We start from the raw sequence: 20,619 nt of genomic DNA on the forward strand, positions 1-20,619 counted from the left end.
AGTTTTGGGAATGAGTGATGCTGTGTGTGTGTGTGTGACACTCACACACACACACACACACACACACACAGCACGCTATTGAGAAGCATATTAAAACTACTGTGAACTAGCCTTCAGACAAAAACTCCAAGGTCTCCCTTCCGTGATGCCAAAATAAAAGAGAGAGGGTTTTAGAGAGTAATATAATTGTATTATTATTAAAAATAATACAATTATAAAATAATTATTAGCCACTTGTGTACATATTTAATAATGGATTTGGTAATTTGGCAACAGTTTTATGAAGTCCTATGAATACAAATGAAAAAGTAAAATATGATACATATCGCAACATATCGCAGTTTTGAACCGTAACACACCAAAACTCATAATCATATCGTTACCTAGATATCTATATAATATCGTATCGCCAGTTATCTTGTGATTCCTTACCCTGCTAGTTATATTTCATGCCACCAAAATGTTTTTGTGTGTGTTTCTATGTTTCTCCGCAGAAGGTCTTTTGTCCTTATTATAGGAGCTGTGATGTATGTAACAAAAAGGTTGAAAGTACCAAAAGAAAGCTAACACTCATCTATGTGTTCTGTTTTAGCTCCTCTGAGAAGTCTCTTCCCTGGAGATCTGCAGGTATGATTGAATGAATTGCATTTTACTTTACATTTACATTTATGCATCAGGCAGACACTTTTATTCAAAGTGACTTTCAATACATTTACGATACATATTTTATCAGTTCATGAACAGTTGCAGATTTTATGCAGATTAAAGGGTGTACAAAGTGTTCAAAAAGGTGTACAAAGTGTTTTAGGAGTTTGCTTCCATATACTATATATCAATCAGAAAGTCTCATTTTTTTAAAAAAATCACAGTCTAATCTGCAAAATTATAATAATGTGCTAAAATTCAATTAAATAAAGTGGTTGGGAATAGTTAAAAGTGGAATGATGCCAATCAAGGCTAAAGGCTGAAGTTGCAACTGCAAACAAATGCTAATAGATTTTTGAATCTCCAAATGCATTACACCACAGATTTAACTGACTGACAGGAACAAATGACTCGATTTCCTCATTAATCTGTTTTGGATCTTGTCAGCAGTGCTGTACAGTGCGCGCGGTTTAGTGCCGTTTATATAACAGCCACCCAAACAAATGCAAGAAACACAAGTTAATTAAAAACTGAAATTAGCATGTGCAGAACGTCAGTGTAATGATGGATGGATGGATGTAAATTGATTTTTTTTTTTTCTGCAATACAATGGATTTGTAAATGAAACAAAAAAAAAATGAGAAGTATACGAGATGAGATGTTAATTATTTGCTCATTACAAATTTTGCCATTTCGTTATGTGACATTTTGGAATTCTTCATGTTCAAATTAAGATTCTCCAGCTGTCCCACTGTTAGATTAACTGTAAAACTACCAATATTAACTTCAGCTGAAACCAGACCTGTTGAACACACACTTTACTTTGGGTTTTGAGACTCAGAAAGTGATGGTGGCTGATCATGACTGTTGATCATCTGTTATGTGATAGATTGATGCCAAATATACAGCCAATAAAATCCTTAACCACATTCAGATTACCCGTGAGAGTGATTAATCATTGTTGTATCCTGTCATGATATCAAATCGATAATTCATAATCTCATCGTACATTATTCATCATGTTGTGATGCAGTCACGATCATGCAGTTTGAGGGGGATCACAGACGAATAGATTTGGACCTAACACAGACAGATATTGTTATATGAAGCTCATTATAATGACTGTAGACCAACCCAAACCTCACCCCTAAAAAAAACCTTAAGAGTTAAAAAACATGATCAATTATCCAAATGAGGACGACCCCAAAGAGAGTTTTTGTCATACTTTGTCGCCAAACTAAAGTAAACAGTAAGTAAACACATATTTGATGTTTTGATTCCTCAGTTGACTGAAGGCATCTTGACTGGGAATGTGTTTTTGTTCAGATGCGTCACTGTGCGGCGATGTGAAGTGCCGTGTGACAGACAGCTGTCATTCTCCATTGTTTTGTGTGAGGAGTGAGGGAGAGCAGCTGTCCCTATATTCACCAGACAAGAGTGAGGGTCTGTCTACGGGACACTGCACTGCACTACAGTAGTCCTTTATTTCAACAAGACCCACACAGAATTTATGTCCTCAAAACCCTACATAAATCTCATCAGAATTCTTAAACAATTCCTGATTATCCCCAAACCCTTACGTGTTTACTGAATATTTTGGCTAATATTATTATGCTTCCATAAATATGGGTCAGTAACATAACTCTCATTCAATTTTTTGTCTTGATCTTTTAAGTTAATTAAAATACATTAAAAATGCTATTCACACTAAACAATTACTTGAAAACACCTCTACTGTGATGAAAATATTTTCAATTTCAGAGTATAGTCATTTTAATTTGATATTTTTCTGGGTTTTGAAGGAAAAAATGTCTAAGTGGTGTAACTGTCCTGAGACCGTAAAAAAGTGTTATGAAAAACTATTCAAAAATGTAATTCTTAAAAATACAAAATACAAATAATATTAATAATAATGTTGGCGTATGCACTTTAGAATACATTTTATTATTATTTCTTCAAACAAATAAGCTGTACATTTTATTTTATTTAATATTAAAATATTATATTTTATATATACACACTCACGTGTGTTCAAGGTGCAATGAGTGTCATTGCATTTTTGTAGAAAATGCTATAAATGTTTATCAAAAATGTATAACATATTTTTTAACACATTTTACCATATTTAAAAACATTCTGCAGGTTCTAAAATTGTTCACAATCAGTGCAGAAAATGTGAAAAGTGCACACATTCTGGATAAGGAAATCATTAGTGTGTCATTAGTTTCCCTTGTAAATAACTTGAGTCTTAATCTCTATTTTGCCTTTAAAACAATCTCTCTGTCTCTCAGGGTCTGTAGGTAACTCTCGCAGCTCTACACAGATGAACTCGTACTCTGACAGTGGTTATCAGGATGCTGGCAGCTACTACAGCAGTCAGACGCAGGGCAAGTTCCCGGGTTCAGGAGGAAACTCTGCACTGCAGAGGAACTCCAGAGCCGAGGGCCAGGCTGCAGGACAGGTATTTTCATCAAAACACCTAAGCGACAGGTTCATCTTACATCACTCTGTACTCTATGAGTGTCCAGGTCACATTTCACCCCTAATAAACATATACAAAATAATAAGATATTATATAATTGCATTAAAGAATTGCACATTTTTAGGACCATTAATGTGTTTTAATTTTTTTTTTTTTTGCATTGTGACATTTACATGACAATTAAGCACATATACAAATTCTCTGTACTGTAATACATCTAGACAGTTACTTTTGAACATTAAATTCTCATTACTGTAAAACAGTATTTTGTATTACTTTTATGTAAAAATACTGTAGTATTGTTTTTATTATGTAATAAAATCAGCATAAATTAAGTGGAGCACAACAACTTTTACCATGTTATATAAATACTTTACAGTTGAAACATCATTATTACAGTAGATTACTATGCATTACAGTTATGAGAATGAGATTTTTTATGCATTACGCTAATGAGAATGAGATTTTTCTTGGTATTATGTTATTGAGAATTAGATTTTTTTCATTCTGGTCATCATTGAGATATTTGTTTATTTTATGGCATAATGGTAATGAGAATGAGATTTTTTTTTACATTTGGGTAATCGGTGAGATTGATTTAATTTCTTTGCGCAACGGTAATGAGAATGAGATTTTTGCTTTTCCGGTTATCATTGAGATATTTATTTTGCAGTATGATAATGAGATATTATTTATATAATGGTAATGAGATTTTTTTATTACAGGAATGAGAATATATATAATTTTTTTTGCATTAAGGTAATTAGAATTATATATTTTCTGCATTAGGGGAATTTGATTTTTTTTTACATTCTGGAAAACATTGAGATTTTTATATATTTTTTTTTTTGCATTACAATAATGAGAGTGAGACTTTTTTATGTTCTGGTAATCATTGAGATGTTTTTTTTTTTCTTCGCATTACTGTAATGAGAATGAGACATTTTTGCATTATAGTATTGAGAATGAGATCATTGAGATTAATGCATTAATGATAATGATGCATTAAGTCAATTAGAATTATATTTTTTGTGCATTACAATAAATGATGAAAAATTTTATTTTTTTACATTTCGGTAATCATTGAGATTTTTTTTTGCAAAATAGTAATGAGAATGAGATTTATTTGTGTTGCAGTTATGAGCATTCGATTGTTTTGCACAAGTTTATGAGAATGAGATATTTAGCATTACAGTTATGATAATGGTGGAGAGAATTATCTTAGCATAAATGTCATGAAAATAATGTTGCAATGGAAAATAAAATCGACTTCAGTTTATAATTTCTAATATAATAATAATATTCTAATATAATTTCAGTTTAAAATCAAAATATAATTTCTTTAGATTTTTGGGTAAAAAAAATAAACTGGGCATGTCCTTGACAGTTTTTCTGTGATTCACCCTTTTATACTGAGAGGATGTGATTTTTCTAGACTAATTTAATCTGATCAGAGACTGATGAAATGACACATATCTCGAGGGTTTATGTTAACACATCTGTTTTAATTGAACCTCTGTGGAGCTCATTATTATTCATCTAATGTGAAAAGCTTGAGATTCAGAAAAGTACTTTTTTTTTTTTTTCCCCCTGCCGTCCTCTTTCAGGCATCAGGAGATATGGGTGGGGCTATACCGGGTCGGGCTATGCGGCGGGTCGGTTCGATGCCCACTCGCACTCAGTCTCCTTACGCCAGCAGTATCTCTCCATCTCGAGGTTCCCTGCGCACGGTGGGAAGCTCTTACGGGTCACCCATCATGACCGAACCCAGACCGCTGCCCTCCATTTTTACGAGCACCACCCTACCTGGAATCCCACAGTCCAGCTCACCCTACACCACACAGAAAAACTCCCCTACCGCCCTGCGCAGGATGGGCTCTACAAACTCCCGCTCTTTCAGTGCCAGCCGCACCACCTCACCCTACTCAGTGGGTGTGGGTTCAGGTGGAGAAGGGCAGATCGGGTCAGAGTCTCCGGCCCGGCCCGGGATGGCAGCAGTGCCGCAGCATTATGGGTCCACGATGCCGAGAACATTTGTGCATGACGCCTCTGATCCGTACAGCACCCACACCTATGAGATCTATGAGCGGATTGCCCCGCATCCAGAAAACCTCACAGGTCAGTAATGTGAGTAAGAGTGATGTGTGTGTGTGTTTACAGGGTATTACTCTCTCTCTTTTTCTAAAGTATGACTACCACTATGATGTCATTTGTCAGAAAATTTTCATAATGACATACAACATATTTAAAAAAAAAATATATATATATATATATATATATATATATATATATATATATATATATATATATATATATTTTATGTATTAAGTATATACTGTGTTCAAATGTCTGTTTGCATTTACAATACCTGAGATATACAGTTTCCTGTGTATATTCATGTACATTTTAATCTAAAATAGTTTTATTTTTTTTTATTTTTTTCCAAAGTCCATCGACACAATATGCATCAACCACCCATGTAGTTCTGAGATGCTGCTTGCTGAATTAAATATACAGTATTAGTGAAGTCATTTGATAAAAATGCTGGGCACTACTCTTTGAAGTTATCATTTTTGCAAACTACACACTCTTCACGTGCTGTCTTTAAAAATGGTTGGCAGTGCATCAATATTTGAGGTCTTGAGATGTTGTGGTGATTATATTCAGAGAGAATGATGTTTGCTCTTGACAGCACACAAGAAACACAACAAACTCCTCTCATATTTGCTTTATCACAGACAGTACAAAGTGTACATTTGCAGATCCCAGAAGGCTGTATGTTTGCAACTGCGTCTCTCACAGTGTTGTTGCTGTAGGTCAGTCATTCATTACTATAGGAACAGATTTGAGCGACTTCACATCATTTGTTCAGTTCTCCTGTGTGCTGGAGCTGATGACAGTAACATGAGAGAGGAGGATTACAGCCATGTTCAAATACATTTAGTGCAAGCAAATAAAAATGCAGATTTAAGTTGATTTCAACAGCTTATTCAAGAGCACTAATAATGCTCATGTTGTTTCAATTGTTTATTTTTCTGTCTGTTGCTTACGGATGTCAGCGGAGAGAATAGTCAATGACCAACCAGGTGAAAACAGTTTGCATGAGTTTAAATTTGTGTGTTTGTGCTCATGTGAGGATCATGTCATATTTTAGAACATCTGACCTCTCCAGGAGGATTCAAACCCACTCTCATCTGATCCCACTTCACCTACAACTCACATGCATGACAGTTATTAATGTTAAAACATCCATGAATCTTAATGTGAACTGGAATGGGTCACAAACCCACTCACAACTCCTGACATGCTGGCTTATACCATAATGGTGCTGTTACTCAATGCTTTTATTTAACATGACAGGATTATTTAGGGGCACTTGTGAAATCTTTATTCCTGTGGCTTTTAGCCTCATGTAATAGTTGTTGTTTAGCATCCACAAACATGTTTCACCAGAGCATCTGCCCCATGTTAAATAGCTAAGCTACTAAGAAAGGTTCAATAGCAGTTGCAATGACTGTTCTCTGAATAATTCTGTTGTTGATGATGATTTCTCCATAGAAACAGTCGTAGTTTAGCAGAAACGAGAATGTTTTCCAATCTTTTACTGAGCTGTATATAGGGATGTGCAAAATGATATAAAACTACATTCAAAATCAGCTAGTCGGTGGGTTGCGTGAACAGTGATTCAACAAATCATCCACACTAATCTGTTTTCATTTGAAAAGTCAGTTTTCAGTTTCCTAACATCATTGTTTTCCAAAGTATGTGGTAATGGGTAGCGTTTTATGAATGCTCAGTTTTTAATAGATGAAGTTCAAGTGTGAACGAGATGTGTAAAAACCAAAATCCATGTGTTTTCAAATTAAAACATATTTGTGTGAATGTGGCTTTAGGCCTCATCCTCACTAATCTGTTTTCATTTGATTTCAGTTTCATAACGTCATTGTTTTTCAGAGTATGTGGTAATTGAGAGCATTTTCTAAATGCTCCATTTTCAGTGGAAGAAAATGCTGTTCTAGTGTGGATGAAAGGCGGAAATGTAGCAAAATCAATGCTTTTTTAAAGGAAAGCGAATTAATGTGAGTGTGTCATTAAGGCATGACATTCTGTGGGCAAACTTTCTCCATGTTGACCAATAGGAAGTTGTTTGGTTTGGGAGTGACCTATGTGTGTGGGCGGTGCTTCATAAACAGCTACACTGAATATCCACAATGGACAAGGGTGATATTTTAGCGGTGAGCTTCTTTTTAACTTTTCTCTCCTAGAGTGTAAAGTTCAGCAATAAAAAGAGGGTGTTTGAAAACGATGACATTCAAAAACTGAAAACCGAGTTTTTAAACTTTAAAGGATTAGTATAGACATGGCCTTATTATTTCTAACACATGTTCTTGTCGCAGCAGAGTAGAATGCAGGGATCTCAAGACGTGATTATAAAACTTCACTCCACCCTTAAAACACAGTGCTGATGGTGGGACACTCAAAAATATGACGCAACATACAAAGATGTCCATTTGAATGTTGATGGCTGTAGTGGCACTGCTTTAAAGAAGATGAATTTAGAGAACATTCCCAAGAAGCATTTTACCGTACAAACTGTCTCGCCTCAAAAGCACAGAACATTAATTGAAGCACCACCACTAGTTGGTTGTAGGATGACTAGTTGACCATCATGACCCTTCCCTACCTGAATCCTTTCGTTCAGTAGAAACTGAAGGCTGGAGATGAAATTGGTTTTGTAATGGCTTTCAGAAGGGTTGTCATTCTTGTGTCTGTACAGAATAACGGGTAGCTCCAGACCCTCTTGTGCATTCATGTCATGTCTGTTTTTTGTGGTTTCTGTAGAGCTCTGTGTGTTGAGCACACAGATCTTCATACTGATGCTGACAGGTCACAGTCTGTTTTTGGCCCCAAAATGCTGTCAGCTGCATCCAATTAAGAGTTTGCATGGATTTACTGAGCGTCTGTGCCAGTAGACCTCCGCCTAGCATAACGGCTGCCAGGAGTGCACTGAACAGAGCTCTGGAATAGTACATGAAGGTGTATCCCGCGGTTGGGGATGTTTTATTGGCCACTAGCTGTGGTTCACTCTGACAGATTATGTTGTTATATCTCAACTATTCACTATATAATCACAATGATTTTTAGAGTGTTACGACATAGATGTTTTATACAGCCTCTCACACAAACTTAATTTATGTATGTTTGATTAATCTCTATGAATCAGTTCAAACCATTTCAATGAATCCATTTAACCATAACCATTGACAATCAAATATGGCACCTATTTCAATGCCATCAAATGGTACAAAAATAATTGTTAATGCAACTGGAATCATTAAGAGCATTTGAAGCGGAATGGTTAAATTCCATACGATTCCTTTCCCTATTGATATGCATGACACAATGTCGTGTGTTTATTGTAGTGTTCTGCGGTTGAGTGTTTAGATGAATCTGATGGACTGTGAATCACACACCAGAGTACATGAGTAATTGTGTGTTTGTGTTGTGTCATCGTCAGGTATGCGAGCATCTTACGCTAGTCAGCATAGTCATATGGGCGCTGATCTGAGATCAGCCATCTCTCCTGACCGTCACATTGGACCCATCTATGAGGGCCGCACATTTCAGGGGCCCCTGTACCGCAGTCCCAGCCATGCAGTGGCAGACCTCAACTACAACCCGCACAGCACCCTCTACAGGTCATCATTTGGTAAGCACCCACACAAACAAATAAAATCTGTAATTAGATTTTTTTTGTATATTTACTGTAATTCAGTTTATTTTGGAGCATCTCAAGTATTTCAAGTGGCCAGACTCTGTCTCTCAGGCCAGTGAGTTTGGTAATAACTAATGTATTGTGGCATATTCACATAGATGATACAGCAAGTGACTTCACTGGCATTATCTCTTTAGAAAGAAACCAGATTGATTAATACATGATGCATAATTATCTTTAAATATTTAAAAATAGAATCTATATATAACTATATATAACAATACAAAAAGCTGCTTTAGAATACAATGTATTGTTTACTACCATATTATTGATCATAAGACAATCATTGACACACAGTTCACAGAAATCCATTTCACAAGTGAATTTGTCAATCAGTTGGAGATTTATTATGAGGGCTTGTTTAAGGGCCCATCGATGTGCACCTACGTCTGACATGCTTGTGTAGCTTCTCGGGTGTGTTGCATCATAAACATAAGATCTGTCTGATCTTAAAGGATTCTTCGTCAGTACTACTTAAGCTCTAAGTGTGGCATGTTGTAATGAACTTACATTGGAATTCTATGGGGGAAGTGTACAGCGCCTCAAATTAGCACAGAAAATATTCAAGATGCATTTATGAATTTGTTTCGGCCGATCTGTTTGAAACAGGAAAAGACTACAGACAGTGAAATGGGGTTTTCAAAATCTTTCAAAAACATTTTGAGATTCATTCATTTTATACACATTCAGAGGTGGTGGAAAGTGGCAAGAAAAGGCATGTGTAAATGCTCGTAGTGTAAATGCTCATTTATTCAAATGCATTCGAACAGCAGCAAAGCACTGCCTACTCACTTGTCAATCAATAGCTTCTCTCTTGATGTGTGCTGCTGTTTTTATGATGTTTTAGGTGTGGGTAACCTGCAGCGGAGCTCCAGTCAGCGCAGTAACATCATGTACCAAAGAAGCAACTACACCCTGAACACCATCTACACAGCTCCGTACCGGCCCTCCGACCCCAGTCACACACACCAGCCCATCGCCATGGATGATGTCGCCACCCGCTCGCCCTCCATAGACAGCATTCAGAAGGACCCGAGGTAGACGACAGCGCTAATGCTGATTACAAGAGCTCAGCGCTTTTACATACTGCTGGATCATCACTAGCATAGACATTGCATTTACACTGAAGCCCTCTGGGCAACACACCATCCCACATCTCATATTCCCTGACCTGAGCACTTCACACTCTTGTGTGTTGATTTAGCTAGGTGTGTCGAGGGGCCCCTGTTCAAACACACTCACATTATAAAAACGCACTGTGGATGTCTAAATAAGTTGTTCTCAACTAGGGGTCATGACCCAAAAATGGTCTATTCTGATAGAATGCATGTAAAAAAATGTAATTAAAAAAATACAATGCAGCAAACCATGTAATCATGCATAGTTAGGATGGCAAAATAAATAGGCTTGTCAACTTTTAATTAGGAAGAGAAAACATTTCCCATCTGTAGTTTTTTGTGTAAATATATTTGTCACTTTTTTAAGCTATCCTGTTGAATTAGACAGAAACCAACATGGACAAGGTTGTGTGACTTGCACTCATCCTAGAAAACTATGAACAAAACTATGCAAGGTAAAAGAAAAAGAAAACCAGCAGGTTTTGATGAAAAAGCAGGCTGTTTGTCTGTAGGACACTCACATCAGCATTACTGCAGTAAACTAACAGAATAACACTGAACTTTAGCAAATGACCTTTTACTAAACTAATAATGTATCAAGAAAACAAGAGTTTGGGTGGATTGAAGGAGTTAAATATTTAAATTGGATGAGCCACAATTAAAGCCTTTGCAAAACACTGACAAACACCCCTGCGATTGCACATTCTTTATTAATCCTCCAAGCTGCTGTAAACTATGGAGCCCCTTAGAGGACAGGGAGGGAATTTACTTTCTGGAATAGTTTGCATTCCCTCTGAATAAGTTTTGCATTCGCTCACAGTAGTTTTGCATTCACGTGCAATAGTTTTGCATTCCCTCGAAGTAGTTTTACGTTCCATCCAATAGTTTTGCATTTCCTAGCAGTAGTTTTGCATTCCATCCAATAGTTTTGCATTCCCTTGCAGTAGTTTTGTGTTCCCCTTGCAATAGATCGCATTCCTTTGCAAAAGTTTTGCGTTCCCTTGCAATAAGTTTCTTGCTTCCTCACAATAGTTTGCATTCCCGCACAATAAGCTTTGCATTACCTCGCAAAAGTTTGCATTCCTTCACCTATATTACCTGTTGGAAAGTGTCCTTGTGCAAGACACTGAACCCCAAGTTACTCCCAATGGCAGGTTAGCGCCTTGTATGATAGCTCTACCGTCATTGGTGTGTGAGTGTGTCTGTGTGTGAATGGGTGAATGAGTCACAGTGTTAAGCGCTTTCGTAACTGCTAAGTTTAAAAAGGTGCCATATATGTGCAGACCATTTACCATTTCTTTTGCAGAACACAAATGAAGATTTTTAGAAGAATATTTCAGCTCTGTATTTCCATACAATGCAAGTGAATGGTGATCAGAACTTCTAGAAATCTTTGTTTGTATTCTGCTGAAAAAGTTATACACGTCTGGGATGGCACGATGGGGAGTAAATAATGGGAGAATTATTCTTTTTGGGTGAACTATCCCTTTAGTAGTAATACTATTTATTGACTTTTATCACATTGCTGTTGCTAGCAAACTAGGCCTCAAGGCCGTCAGTAACTTTACCAACGTTAAGGGGGTTTTGGATACTTAATGTTGTGTCTAAGAACACGCCTTACCCGTGGTAAAATCACTAACACATAGTCTGTTGCTAGCCATAGCCTGTTCATGAAAAACCTTTATCATGAAAGGTCTGGAAAGGTCATCTTTATTTTTTTTGGGTGGGGCGCATCTCTGACATACCTATAACATGCAGATCATATCAAGAGACTAGAGAGATCAGTTCAGCTCCTGGAGGGTTAAACTGAAAGAAAACACATTAACGTGGCTCCAGGTGAATGTGTTCATCAGATTGTGTTGATTTGTGTGTTTGTAGAGAGTTCGCATGGCGTGATCCAGAGCTGGCAGAGGTCATTCACATGCTGCAGCATCAGTTCCCTTCTGTGCAGGCTAACGCAGCTGCATACCTACAGCACCTGTGCTACGGAGACAACCACGTCAAGACAGAGGTAAGGATCACATCATTTCCTGTGAGGCAGGACGCAAACAGCACAGATTCATCTCAAGACCTAGCATGCTGGCTTGCTGTATACAGCCCTTTTTGGCAGTTGTCGACATAAACAGCTTCCTAACTGAAATAAGGCCTCAGAAGTGATTGATTTGGGACAGCAACTTCATAAACAGTCAATGACACCCCACATGAACAGAGCTGAACATATTATGTCTAAGAAATTTTGTCTTGGTGGGCAGCTCAAGATGTTTTGAGACAGTTCCTAACTTCCTAAGTTCCTACTTCTCTCTCTCTGAGAATTCAACGAAGAGAAATAACTAATAATAATTTGCATTACCTGAAGGGTCTCAGGTTAAACTGATTCGTATCCATAACATATTAACTCAGATATAGTAAACACAACATTTTGCCAAAATTGGCGAGGGGTGCAGTGTTTAAAGCACACATGAACTGTTTAAATGGTGTTTATATATATATATATATATATATATATATATATATATATATATATATATATATATATATATATATATATATATATATATATATATATATATATATAGAAATGGTGCTCTGGAAAAGTCTGGAACTGTGTCTTGCCATGTGTTGGACTTCAGAAATCAAATCACAGATGCAACGCAATATACAATATATAATGTTGTAACGATGCCAAATCTGTAGTGTAGAAGATAAAGGTTGTTAAAATACTTTCTCAAATCCCAGTTTTAATCCCATTTTTGGCATAATGTTGAATACCACAAAAAAATTATTTTGATTTGTCCACCCTTGTCTTTACAGTGGACTTACAGTGGAAGTGAATGTGGCCAATTTTTGGAGTGTTTAAAGGCAGAAATGTGAAGCATAAAGTTTTTTTATAAATGTACTGGAATGCACTTATGGAAAGTGCTTTTATTCACCAAAGTTACATTCAACTGATCACAATATATAGTCAGGATATTAATAATGTGAAATATTACTATTACAATTTGCAAAAACAAATTCAGACATTCTTAAACTACTTCAAAGAGTTTTCATCAAACAATCCTGCACGTGCAGCAATAAGTAAGTAAGTAAGTAAGTAAAATTTATTTGTATAGCACTTTTCTCAGATGAAGATCACAAAGTGCTTCACAACAAAAGAAAGCATAAGCAGCTCTCATAAGTACATCTCAATCACAAAACAAAATAAAATAAAATATAAGTAAAATAAGCAACACTCAAACACATACACAATAGACCGGCGTCAACCATCCTCCAAACTAATCAAAAGCCTCTTTAAAAAGCAAAGTTTTTAGCTGACTTTTAAATTTTTCCACACAATCCAAGCAGCGTATTGAAGGAGGCAAAGCGTTCCACAACCTGGGTGCAACAACTTGGAATGAACGGTCCCCCTAGTTTTAAAATGTGCAAAGGGGCAACTAATAGTCTCTGACCTGTTGATCTCAGACTACGTGAGGATGTACGCAGCTGTATCAGGTCAGAGATGTATGAGTGTGCCTGTCCTTGTAGGGCTCTAAAAGTTAGGACCAGAATTTTAAAGTGCATTCTGAATAGCACTGGTAACCAATGGAGTGAAGCTAAAACTGGAGTAATATGTGCCCTTTTACTCGTGTGGGTTAAAAGCCTAGCAGCAGAATTTTGGACAGTCTGAAGACGACCAAGATCCTTCTTATTAAGGCAGATAAAAAGACTGTTACAATAGTCCAAGCGAGACGAGATAAAAGCATGAATGATCATCTCTAGCTCTGCTTTTGACACTAAGGCTCTTATCTTCGAAATGTTCCTTAACTGAAAGAAACAGTTTTTAATAAGATGTTTTGAATGTTTCTCCAGAGACATGGCAGTATCAAAAACAACTCCCAAACTCCTGAGACTGGGCTGAACAGACGAACCTAAGTCACAAATGTGTTTCTTTATCTGAGGGATGCTCTGCTCAGGGGCAATGATTAAAGTTTCAGTCTTAGCTGAATTCAACATTAAAAAGTTGTCATTTAGCCACTGCTTAATCCTACTCAGACAGTTCATTAAAGATGATAATTTAAATAACTCAGTGGGCTTAAAGGAGCAATATAACTGAATGTCATCTGCATACAGGTGATAAGAGACATCTTGAAACTGGCTTATAATCTGTCCTAAAGGAAGCATATATAGAAGGAAAAGAATCGGTCCCAGGACAGAACCCTGCATGAACACCACTCAATAAACCTGCAGTGTCTGACATGTTCTGATTTATATAAACACTAAAACTTCTACCAGTAAGGTAAGATGAAAACCATTTCAGAGCTGATCCAGATATCCCTAATAGTGCCTGTAGTCTATTAAGCATAATATTGTGGTCAATGGTGTCAAAGGCAGATGTAAGATCCAGCAAAACTAACACTGTATGCTTCCCAGAATCAGCAGACATCAAAATATCGCTTGAAACTTTCACCAGTGCAGTTTCCAGTAGAATGTTTTTACTGAAAACCTGACTGATATTTATCAAAAATATCATTATTCTCTAAGAAGGTAGTAAGCTGCTCTGCTACCACTTTCTCTAAAATCTTAGCCATAAAAGGAAGTTTAGATATCGGCCTGTAATTCGAGGGTTGCAATAGGTCCAAACTGGGCTTTTTAAGAACAGGTTCAACAATAGCATGTTTAAAAAAGTCAGGAACCACCCCAGTTAAAAGTGAAGTATTGATCATTTCTACAACGCAGGGGCCAATACTATCAAAAACCTGCTTAAACAGCATAGTTGGAAGAACATCACTCTGGCCATAAGATGGCTTCAGTTTATCTAATAGAGTAGAGACATCGAATAGTGACACAATTTTAAAAGAGAAACACGGATAGGAAAGACCCGAAGTACAGGCCTTGTGTACAGGCGGGGGTAAAATAGTAACTCTGATATCCTTAATTTTCTCAACAAAGAAGTTAAGAAATACATTGCTATTTGACAAAGAGAGCACCGCAATTGGAGAAACAGATGGAGAAACAATAGAATTAATAGTGTCAAATAAAAATTTAGGGTTTTTCTTGTTAGAAGATATTAGCTGAGAGAAGTAGTTGGTTCTAGCATTTGTCAGACATTCATTTAGAGAAGTGGTTAATTCCCTAAGATAGAGCCTGTAAACTTCAAGTTTAGTTGTTTTCCATAAACGTTCTATTTTCCGACGTTTACTTCTAAGGCTCTGAATAGATGAATTAATCCATGGGCAGGGCTTTTTAACAGACACAATGTTTGATTTCATAGGGGCCACTTCATCTAGAATTTTGGAACATTGGCTGTTAAAAGATTCCACATACACATTTACATCACTACAACATCTTAGCTGGCATGGATCAAACATAGTAGAAAACCTCCCAGCAACATCCTGGTTAAAAACTCTCCTCTGAGCCTTAATTCTCAGAGGCGGGGGGTCCCGTGGTAGCTTTAAGCTAAAGAAAACACAACTATGATCACTCACATGGACATCCTCCACACTCACATTTACTATCTCAAGACCTAATGAGAAAACAAGGTCCAAGGTGTGCCCCTTTAAGTGAGTAGGACCTGAGACATGTTGCGTAAAGTTAAAAGAGTCAGTGATAGATAGGAGATCCGAAGCAGCATTACACGACATATCATCAATGTGAAGATTAAAATCTCCAATTATTAGAACTTTCTCCAGCTTAATTATCGAGGTTAAAAAATCTGTAAAATCAGTAAGGAAGATACCTGCAGGGCCAGGAGGACGGTAAAGTAACACACAGTGAAATATGTTTACAGCACCGACCTTAATCATCTGTGATTCAAACGAGGAAAATGTTTCACAGTGGATTCCTCTGCATAAAAGATAGTCTCGATACACAACAGCAAGGCCACCACCACGGCGACCCGTTCGAGGTGTCCCAATCACTGAGCAACCTGCAGAGCAGAGCTCATTTAAGTGTACGGCCTCCTTATCCTTTTGCCATGTTTCTGTGAGGAACATAAAATCCATCTTTTCCATGAAGATAAGATCGTTGATGACACACGCCTTGTTTGTGATGGAACGAGCATTTAGCAGCTTAAACGGAGCGATGATGGCAGACCAGTCTCCTTAGTAGCAGGTTGTAGCGGTCGCGAAACACCTAGTACAGTCACGTGATTTCCAGCGGTGTCGTGGGTCCAATCGCTGGTCAGGCAGGTCAGACACAAACTGCAGTTTCCCAACTGCAAGTCCATCTCCGCCCCACGGTGACCAAAGGGGATCACATCCAGCGGGTAGGACGAGCCGTAGGCTACCCTGCGACAGAGCGCCCCAGGAACCTATATCCTGAGGAAAAACCGGCAGCAGCCACCGCGGCCGCCGCCCGCAGAGAAGCCCTGGCACCTCTATCGCCGAAGACAGCCTCATCGCGACCCGAACGCCAGCTCTGCAACCCCTTTTCCTTCGTCTCTTCTTTGGATTTCCACGGCCCCGAAGTAAAAAACGGCAATCAAATAGGCTGGGTGTGCATACCAGTGGGGGTGGAAAAGTTTGACTGTAACTCTCCCAGCTGTTACTGAGTCCTTCCATATATACTCCAATGATCATTAGGGTATCACGATCGTATGTCAGAACAGCGGTGACACAGTGATAAAATGGCAGGGTTAAAGTGACCATAAAAAAGACATACACAAACAAATAACAACGACATAGATGAGACGCAGCAGCGGCCATGCCAAACAAAGGCGCCATCTTGAGCTGGTTGTGCACAATGGAAAAGCTTTGCAGCTTTGTTTGTCCAGATACTCAGGTGACATTTCACCCCACACTTCCTGTAGCACTTGCCATAGATGTGTCTGTCTTGTCGGGCACTTCTCACACACCTTACAGTCAATCTGATCCCACAAAAGCTCAATGGGGTTAAGATCCATAACACTCTTTTCCAATTATCTGTGGTACAATGTCTGTTTCTTTTCCCACTCTAACCTTTTCTTTTTGTTTTTCTGTTTCAAAAGTGTCTTTTTCTTTTGCAATTCTTCCCATAAGTCCTCCTGAGTCTTCTCTTTACTGTTGTACATGAAACTGGTGTTGAGCGGGTAGAATTCAATGAAGCTGTCAGCTGAGGACATGTGAGGCATCTATTTCTCAAACTAGAGACTCTGATGTACTTATCCTTTTGTTTAGTTGTACATCTTCCACATCTGTCATACACATTTGTATGAAATCTTCAGTTTTTTGGCACTTTCAAGTATTGTATAGCCTTCATTCCTCAAAACAATGATTGACCGACAAGTTTCTAGAGAAAGCCGTTTCTTTTTTTTTACATTTTTACCTAATATTGACCTTAAGCTATGCCAGTCTATTGCATACTGTGTCAACTCAAAAATAAACACAAAGACGATGTTAGGCTTCATTTAACGAATATCTTTTAACTGTGTTTGATGTAATGGCGAGTGATTTTCTAGTACCAAATGATCAATTTATCATGATTACTCAAGGATAAGGTGTTGTAGTGATGGCTGCTGGAAATGGGGCCTGTCTAGATTTGATCAAAAATTACTTTTTTCAAATAGTGATGGTGCTGTTTTTTACGTCAGTAATGTCCTGACTGTACTTTGTGATCAGTTGAATGCCACTTTGGTGAAGGACCAATTTCCTTAAAAAACAGCTAAATCTGTACATTATTCCAAACCTTTGGCCAGCAGTGTAGGTTTGTAAGCGATTTTATCACACTGAAAGCATTTTAACACACATATTGTTTATATCTTGTGGCTATACTTTTGAAACTGTGAGTATTTCAACTTTTACGGATTGGCCCCATTCACTTCCATTGAAAGTGCCTCACTGTAACCAAGATTTAGGCTTTTTTTCAATGAAATCCACTGATATGCAGTAGCAAAAAAGCTGAAAACTCCAAGGGATTTTGAATCAGGAGTTCGAATCCCAGGGCATGCTGAATGACACCAGTCAGGTCTCCTAAGCAACCAAATTGGACCAGTTACTAGGGAGGGTAGAGTCACATTGGGTAACCTCCTCGTGGTCACTATAATGTTTCTCGCTCTCAGTGGGGCGCATGGTGAGTTGTGCGTGGATGCCGCAGTGGATGGCATGAAGCCTCCACATGTGCTATGTCTCCGCGGTATTGCACTCAACAAGCCACATGATAAGATGTGTGGATTGACGGTCTCAGACGCGGAGGCAACGGAGATTCCGAGTCACTACGTCACCATGAGGCCTTAGAGCGCATTGGGAATTGGGCATTCCAAATTGAAAAAAAAAAATAAATAAACATCCCTAAAACGAAACAGAATAAAAATTCCACCCACCCCCATGTTTTTCAGGTGTGTCGTCTGGGTGGTATCAAGCATCTGGTGGATTTGTTGGATCATAAAGTTCTTGAGGTGCAGCGTCACTCATGTGGAGCTTTGAGGAACCTTGTTTACGGCAGAGCCACAGACGACAACAAGATCGCTGTGAGGAATGCAGGTGGAGTTCCTGCTCTTCTCCGTCTGCTCAGGACGACTGTAGACACTGATGTCAGAGAGCTCGTCACAGGTCAGACAGGCTTGACATTCATATGTGTGTGTGTGTGTGATACTCATGATCTCTGTAAATCGCACCTGGTGATGTTTGCCATGCTCTGCTCTACTGAACGTCAGTGTGATTATGATTTCGTTTTTCTGCTCTGGCCAATAAAAAGAGAATGTAAGAAAACCTGCATGATTACCATAATACTTGAGTGTACGTGTGTGTGTGTGTGTGTGTGTGTGTGTGTGTGTGTGTGTGTGTGTGTGTGTGTGTGTCCAAGAGCATCATAAATGTGCAGTACTTTCTTTTTATGTGTGTAGGTGTGTTGTGGAATCTGTCCTCATGTGAAGCAGTGAAGATAACAATCATTCGTGATGCTTTGAGCAGTATGACAAACACTGTGGTCATCCCTCACTCGGGCTGGAGCAACACTGACTTCCACGACGAACACAAACTCAAGTTCCACTCCTCACTCGTGCTCCGTAACACCACTGGCTGCCTCAGGTAACAGTGCCATCTTATGGACAAGAGCAGCTATTGCATGTGTGCTATGATACTCATGTCAGCTGGACTTTATGTCCTATTATTTGTACATTTTTGTTCGCTCATCTGAGTGGCTTCATCAGTCTAAGAACGACTTAGAACAACTTTCAAATACCTTTTAGTAGTTTGGATTTAGAAATGGGTAGTTATAGTCCAGGATGCTGATTGGTCAACTTCAATGGTTCAAATCATACTAAAATACATGATAGTAACAGCTATGATGTGAAAACCGGTTCACCAGCTACTGTGTATATCACTGCACAGTGTTTACATTTAATAATTGTATCCAAAGTTTCTTAGGATTGATGGAAAAAACAAGTAGTTATCATAAAGGAGACAGCAATAGTTTCAGTACTGCAGTGCTAAGTTTCAAGTAGTTTATATAGTTTCTGGAGTAGTACAGAAGCTAGAGCAGAAAAATGAATGGGTGCCTTTTTTGTGTGGTTTAGTTAAGCAACACTCATAGAGACAAACTATTAATGTTGGTTCACTTGTCATGTACAATATCTTTTAGTGGAAGGATGCCACTTCATGAATGTGCTTAACGGTGCTCTAAGCCATTTTTTATTTAATGGAATGCAAAAAAAAATCTACTCAGTGAAATAAGTGTCCTGAGATACTTCACCGGTCTTTGTGACAGCACTAGACTGTGTAAATGGTGAACAAAAATGTGTCTTTGGGTTGTGGTCTTTGACACTTTCTGCCTATCAGTCATTTTGCACGTTCTCATGGTGTTATAATTGAAGTGGATTATTGAGGCTTAAAGGAATGTTCCAGGTTCAATACAACTTACCGTGCGTTCACACCAGAGGCGGCAAGAGCGTCAAATCGACCGGAAGTCATTCATTTTCAATGACAGCCAGCGTCTCTCGGCGGCGAGAAGCGGCGCTGCGAGTCTTGGGCGGTGTGGGTGTCAGATAATAGTTCAAGTGCAGTCAACATTATGGTAATGAGCTGTGACGCGGTCGGCGGCAACCTATTGGAATATAGAAGTCTAGAGAACACAACAGTGTAAACTTTGGTACCCACCAAATATTAGTTCCGAAGATAAAATGGAGGAGAAACTAATTATTGCCGTGGCGGATTTCCTAGTAATATATGATCTGTCCCTGTTTGCTTACAGGGATATAAAACAACCAAGACCACAGTTATTATTACAAATGTATTTTAATTACTTTCTGCCATCGATCGATTTCTTATTTTCACATTTTAAAGAGTTCATGAGGATATACGCTACTTGTGATAGGTCGGCAAAAAGTAAATGGTCAACATGTCTGGATGTTTAAATTGTGGCCCCTTTAAATATAGTTCACAAAACAAAGCATTCTGAACAAACGTTGCCTCCTATTTCAACTACGTCAGAGCGTCCTCGAGCGTTGAAGGCAGGGCAGCCAGAGCGAATTTTGACGCTCTCGCTGCTTCTGGTGTGAACTTACAGTTAAGCTCAATTGACAGCATTTGTGGCGTAATGTTGATTACCACAAAAATGTATTTCTTAAAAAAAACGAGGTTATTATGAGGCACTTACAATGAAAGTGAATGTGGTTAATATTTGGAGGGTTTAAACAGAAATGTGAAGCT

At 38.1% G+C, this 20,619-nt stretch overlaps 1 protein-coding gene across 4 annotated transcripts in view; it reads left to right on the plus strand.

Annotated features, from left to right (window-relative positions):
• LOC127658759 (plakophilin-4-like) overlaps positions 1–20,619 on the plus strand; it is a 129,715-nt gene that overhangs the window by 97,752 nt on the left and 11,344 nt on the right. For 3 of the 4 annotated variants that reach the window (XM_052148248.1, XM_052148246.1, XM_052148249.1), the window contains 9 exons: positions 593–627; positions 2,937–3,106; positions 4,735–5,245; positions 6,187–6,213; positions 8,646–8,837; positions 9,751–9,940; positions 11,900–12,032; positions 18,309–18,522; positions 18,816–18,999. In XM_052148248.1, the coding sequence (XP_052004208.1) occupies positions 593–627; positions 2,937–3,106; positions 4,735–5,245; positions 6,187–6,213; positions 8,646–8,837; positions 9,751–9,940; positions 11,900–12,032; positions 18,309–18,522; positions 18,816–18,999 (1,656 nt within the window). The remainder of the gene's footprint in view (positions 1–592; positions 628–2,936; positions 3,107–4,734; positions 5,246–6,186; positions 6,214–8,645; positions 8,838–9,750; positions 9,941–11,899; positions 12,033–18,308; positions 18,523–18,815; positions 19,000–20,619) is intronic. The other variant, XM_052148247.1, reaches the window with a different exon arrangement.

This window comes from Xyrauchen texanus, chromosome 18, assembly GCF_025860055.1.
Source record: "Xyrauchen texanus isolate HMW12.3.18 chromosome 18, RBS_HiC_50CHRs, whole genome shotgun sequence".
In the NCBI taxonomy this organism is placed as follows: domain Eukaryota; kingdom Metazoa; phylum Chordata; class Actinopteri; order Cypriniformes; family Catostomidae; genus Xyrauchen; species Xyrauchen texanus.